This window comes from Crocuta crocuta, unplaced genomic scaffold, assembly GCF_008692635.1.
Source record: "Crocuta crocuta isolate KB4526 unplaced genomic scaffold, BGI_CrCroc_1.0 scaffold32, whole genome shotgun sequence".
Lineage (NCBI taxonomy): Eukaryota > Metazoa > Chordata > Mammalia > Carnivora > Hyaenidae > Crocuta > Crocuta crocuta.
The window spans coordinates 7,652,464-7,658,463 of record NW_027529424.1 but is presented as its reverse complement, the minus strand read 5'-3'; the positions used below and the strand labels follow the sequence as shown (position 1 = coordinate 7,658,463).

Below are 6,000 nucleotides of genomic sequence, written 5' to 3'. Positions count from 1 at the left end.
AAGCATCCGACTTTCGCTTAGATCATGATCTCGCGGTTTGTGGGTTCGAGCCCCGCGTCAGGCTCTGTGCTGACTGCCGGCTCAGAGCCTGGAGCCTGTTTCAGAGTCTGTATCTCCCTCTCTCTCTGACCCTCCCCTGTTCATGCTGTCTCTCTCTACCCTAGAAATAAATAAAAAAAAAAAATCTTATATAATCTTATATGATTAGACTGCATTTTGAAACAAATTAACTAGCAAGTTATGTCCTAACAAAAGGTTAACGGCATTTGTAAAGCGGAATCAATAAACAACAAATCGGACTTCATTATGTCTGCATTAATATAGTGGATTTGGGTGATTTGGTGCAAATCTGATTCGTTGTTAAGTCTGTACTTTCCTTAAACTTAACTTCCCTTTAAAAATCAATTCCTAGAATTAGGATTGTTTTTCAAAGGCCAAAGTGGTAAAATTGCACTTAAAAAATGTTTACAGGTGCATTTAAAAAAATATTTTAAATGTTTATTTATTTTTGAGGCAGAGACAGAGACAGAGACAGAGAACAAGCAGGGGAGGGGCAGAGAGAGAGGGAGACACAGAATCTGAAGCAGGATCCAGGCTCCGAGCTGTCAGCATAGAGCTCAACACAGCGCTTGAACCCACGAAAGGTAAGATCATGACCTGAGCCGAAGTCCGAGCCACTCAGGCACCCCTAAAGATCCATTTTTATGTGGCTTTCTCTCTATAATTTGGCAAAAGTCATTTTTTTTACTTCAGAAAGGACACAAAACTGCCTTTTTTTACACACTTAACCTGTACGTACAAAACCAAGTTTTTATCTTTTGGTCTAATTGTGAAATATTAAAGAAATGTGATATTTCTACAATGCAAAGGTAATCTCAGTGCAGAAGAGGTAAATGGCATTGCCTTTTAGCTTTATCCACGGTCCCCTATGGTACAGTAAAAGTCTACTGCATGTTTTCCATTTGCTATTTCAAAAATACTGATCTTAAAATGCTAATATTTAACACAGACTTAAAAAGTGGGTTCTTATAATTAACTCTTACTTGGTAAAAATTTAGACTTTAAAACTACTATCTTTATTTACGTTTAGTTTGATTCCTAGTATTTCTCATGTCCTCTGCAGTTCTAAAAATAACAATGAAGATCTTAGCTGTATATTTATATGCAGATATTGAACAACAGAGTTCTACTGAACAAACGAGATGTAAAGTCAAATCTATGCTATTCAATTACCAAAACTTTTATTAATAGCTGGTGTTTTGAATCATAAAACTAAAATTGTATTGATATTGTCCATGCGTCCCCATCGAGACCAGAACTATGCCTTCTTTATATAAACCAATTTTGAATTACAAATGAATAATCCATTTTGAATTTTGAATGAAGGAACCAAATTAATAGGGAGAGTTGGAAAGGAAGAGACTCTTCCACTATTTACCTCTTGATTAGTTTCTGAAAGTATTATGCTCTCAGCAAGGAAGGAAAGCAGTCTGACAATTACCTATATTACGTTTGCTTATTAATTGGAGCACTTTGCAACCCACGAGGAGTTGATTGGTATTTAATTTTGTAGAGGAGTAGTCTTCAACATAAACGTCAGCTGGTGCGTCACGGAGCTCCTCTCTGTCGGGTATTAATCATCTTTAGGACTCATGTAGCCTATCTTCAAAGCTTTTCATAAATATCAATCTAAATGTTTTCCTCAAACCAAGCAAATATCTATGTCTTATTGTTGAAAAAATGAGAGCCCACGTTTGAAGAAAAAAGTGATCTATTCCAAAGAAATAGCTAGGGAAAAAAAAAGGAAATTAAATTGTCTCAAGGTATGGTAAAAATGAGTCATGAATCAGGAGTTATTTTAGTACCTCCTGGTGTGAGGTCTTATGCAAATCATTCTACATGCTTTACTTAATACGATGAAAAGTGGCATTTTTCTCTGCAGCTTTATCCCAACTGAAAGAGACAGAAGTCACTCGAATGACCCAGTAGGATCAAAGTCAAAGTTACCTGGCTGCCTAAGTACAAAAATGCTTCAATAATGCTCATGTGTGCTGGATACATAAACATGCTGTAAGAAGTTAGTATTACTATTCCTAACACTTTTTCACACTGGCCAAGTCTATGGCGGTGACTTTTTATGGAGTATCTATATAAGAGAAAGAAAAATCAAGAATGCTTCCCTTCAATTGTATTATCCACTTAATATCTCTGGGAGCATTTCAGTCAAGTAAGCCAACAACCAACTTACCAATTGAGGCTGATTCATATTCTAATCCCACGATTCTACTGTGGCAGAGCAGGCACTGAGCTGTATCCTGGTATCGGTCACTGGTCTCTTACGGAGGCCCAGCGAGGTCAGGGTGGATTTGTAAGTAGCTGTCCCAGAAGATCAGGTTTGTCTTCATTGGCCAATCATGTCATTCGATTATCAGTTCGCCGAACACTGTCAATTCTTCCACAACACGCATCTTGGATCTATTCAAGCTTCTCACATTTCAATCTCCAGCACGTACTGCAATGGCTTGCTTACTGGAGACACTCGGTAGTAAATGTTGGTTCAATGTTTACTCAAGTATGACAGGAAAAATAGAAATAGGTGAGGAAAAGCAGAAAGGCAGGCAGTCTGAGCCAGGGGCATTCCCAATGAAAACTCAGGGAATTTAGTTTCTCAAGACATGATTACCAATAATTTGACGGGACCTCAAGGAAATGATGAAAAATAGTTATCTAAAAAATGAGAAGGGGCGCCTGGTGGCTCAGTCAGTTAAGTGTCCGACTTCAGCCCAGGTCATAATCTCACGGTTCCTGAGTTTGAGCCCTGTGCTGGGCTCTGTGCTGACAGCTAGCTCAGAGCCTGGAGCCTACTTCAGATTCTGTGTCTCCCTCTCTCTCTGCCTCTCCCTCACTCATCCTCTGCCTCTCTCTCTCTCAAATATAAATAAACATTAAAAACTTTTTAAAAAGTTTCCTTTCCAGCCCGGGCCCGGCAGAATGGCTCCCACAAAGAAGGCTGGTGAGAAGAGGGGCCGTTCTGCCGCCAGCGAGGGAGTGGCTAGAGAATACAGCATCCACATTCACAAAAGCGCATCCAGGGAGTGGGTTTCAAGAAGCGTGCCCCTCGGGCACTCAGAGAGCTCCAGAAACTTGCTATGAAGGAGCTGGGAGCCCCAGATGTACGCACTGACACCAGGCTCAACAAAGTTGTCTGGGCCAAAGGACTAAGGAATGTTCCGTACCGTGTCTGTGTGCGGTGGTCCAGAAAACATAAGCAGGATGAAGATTCACCAAACAAGCTCTATACATTGGTTACCTATGTACCTGGCACCACTTTCAAAAATCTACAGACTATTCATGTGGACGAGAACTAATTGCTGATTGGCAAATAAAGGTATAAAGCTGCCAAAAAAAAAATTTAAAAAAAATAAAGAAGCTAGGCATAAAAAGACCACCTATTGTCATGATTCCGCTGATATGAAATGTCCAGACCAGGCAAGTCAGAGACGGAAAGCAGACTAGTGGTCGCCAGGGGCTGGGGAGGACAGGGCGAGGCCACAGGCACAAGCTTTCTCTGCAGCGGTGACAATAAGATCAAACAGTGACTCTGGGTGCACACTTCTGTGCATGAACTAAAAACCACTGAACTGTACGCTTTAAGTGGGTGAAATTATACGGTGCATGAAGTCTGTCTCAATAAGCTGTGACTCTCTAGTCTGACTTTTTAAAACGCAATTAGATTTATAGTTCAACTTTACTACTAAAAATATACAGTATATGAAGGATTTCCTCCTTACGATTCTGAATTGTCTTACATAAAACACTTGACGATAACATTCTTTTAATGAAGATAAAAAGTGTTTAAGGCAATATTACAAAGGAAACATAACCATTAAGAACAAAATTACATTGTCTTGAAACTTCAGGAGACATAATTAGATTTCTCTAGAAGCTTGGCTGAACAACTATACAGTAATATTTAAATAAATCCATTTGCTTTATACAAAAGAAACACCCTAACACAGTAGAGTCTTATAATGCCTTGGTGAACACCAATTTGATGTTTTAGGATTTTAATGTGTTGACAAATTTTCAAACTCAGGCAAGTTTAGAAATGTCTTCATATTGAATTCCTTCAACTCTGCGTCCTTTTAAAGGGCCCTACAAATTAAAATAATTGAAGAAAATATTAAAAACACACCTATACTTCAAAGACAAAAAAATGACACCACACTTAAAGATCCAAGCTTGACCTGGACACCCCTGCAACACCATTATGGTGGCGAGCATTTCCACATGACTGTGACTTTTCACATAGTGTGTGGCATTCTCATTAGGAAGTGGCACGTTTTCTTCGATGATGGGTGAAATGCGTTATCCCTACGTGTTGTGGCAGGGACCTGCTGGCCGTTCCCTCTGCTCCCTGGGTCCCTCCCCTGGTCCCTCTGGGGTGCGGCCACAGAGGTGAGCAGAAGCGATGGACGCCATGGCACCTCCGGGCCCAGGCCATGCGGCGCCCCCGTGCGGCCCACCACGCTCAGCCTTGGCCTGTCTGAAGCACAAGAACACGGGAACTATGAAAGTCACTTGGTGAAGGTGATGGAGAAACGAGGGAAAAATCCCGGGCTCCTCACAGATCATCCCTTGGAAAAGAGCTGTTCCTGGGGCACCTGGGTGGCTCAGTCAGTTGAGCATCTGACTTCAGCTCAGGTCATGATCTCGTGGTTCATGAGTTCGAGCCCCATATCGGGCTCTGTGCTGACAGCTCAGAGCCTGAGCCTGCTTCGGATTCTGCGTCACCCTTTCTCTCTGCCCCTCTCCTTCTAGTGCTCTCTCTCAAAAATAACGAAACTTAAAAAAAAAAAAAGAAAAAGAAAAGAAAGGAAGAAAGAAAGAAAGAAAGAAAGAAAGAAAGAAAGAAAGAAAGAAAGAGAAAAGTGCTGTTCCCTGATCAAGAACACCCTGAACAAGAAGTTAAACTCTACCATGTGTGGGCCATTTGGGGGCTTCTTGTTCAACAGCAAATATTGTTTAGGCAGTGCACGTACTCAAACATGCTGTCTAGTTTGGCTTTGGCAGCCAGGTTGGTCTTTATTACTGAAAACGAACCCAACTTTAAATGTGTTCGCCTTCTCTGTTCATGTCGAAAAGAAAGGAAAAGGGGAAGACTGGGTCTTGGGGAAGACCACCTGTCACCAAAGTGGATACTACCTGGGAACATGGAGGCAAGAATGTGAGCCCAGGGCCCAAATCGCCCAACTTCAAGTCCCACCTTCGGCAAGTGACTTAACCCTTCAGCGCCCACTGTCCCCTGAGGGGAATAATAATAGTACTGAGGTTACTGGGCTGTTGGGAAATAGAGATGAGTAAATAAAGTGCTTAGAGCAACATCTGGAACATCATATGGGTATGAGCTCAATAATTTTCCACTCTTATTATTAAATCTTTTGGTTAAAATTTGAAAGCTGGTCCTCTCTTGCAAAATATAAAATGATGATGATGATATTGACTCTAACCTTGAAGTGAGATTTTAACGTTGTTTGTTAAGAATCATACCTTCCTGTAACAACGCTACTCTTTTTTTTTTTTTAATAGTTTATTGTCAAATTAGTTTCCACATAACACTCAGTGCTCATCCCCACAAGTGTCCTCCTCCATGCCCATCCCCCCTCCCCCCACGTCCATCAGTCGTCAGTTTTTGTCAGCATTCAAGAGTCTCTCATGGTTTGCCTCTCTCCCTTTCCCCCACCATTTCCCCCCTTCTTCTCCCCCTTGTTCCTCCGTCAAGTTCCTCCTAATCCTCCTATACGTGCAAACATATGATATTTGTCCTTCTCTGCCTGACTTATTTTGCTCAGCATAACAAGAGATGAAGAAGGGCTGAACGCTACTCTTTTAATATATGATAACGACCGTAGTTAAAGAAAGTAAGTTCCCAGATAAAGCATGACTCAGGCTGCCTCTTTCGTTACCAAATGTAAAGGCCCAGGGTCAAAGAGGCTTTTA

General features: G+C 41.2%; 1 protein-coding gene and 1 pseudogene across 2 annotated transcripts in view; one reads left to right on the top strand and one right to left on the bottom strand.

Moving 5' to 3' along the window:
- The first annotated feature begins 2,991 nt into the window (after positions 1–2,991).
- On the top strand, positions 2,992–3,537 carry LOC144227008 (large ribosomal subunit protein eL31 pseudogene; annotated as a pseudogene).
- A 281-nt stretch (positions 3,538–3,818) lies between these two features.
- The window catches only part of KIN (Kin17 DNA and RNA binding protein), a 32,807-nt gene continuing 30,625 nt past the window's right edge, over positions 3,819–6,000 (bottom strand). For both annotated transcript variants that reach the window (XM_077758534.1, XM_077758535.1), the window contains one exon: positions 3,819–4,155. In XM_077758534.1, the coding sequence (XP_077614660.1) occupies positions 4,093–4,155 (63 nt within the window). In that variant the 3' untranslated portion in view covers positions 3,819–4,092. The remainder of the gene's footprint in view (positions 4,156–6,000) is intronic.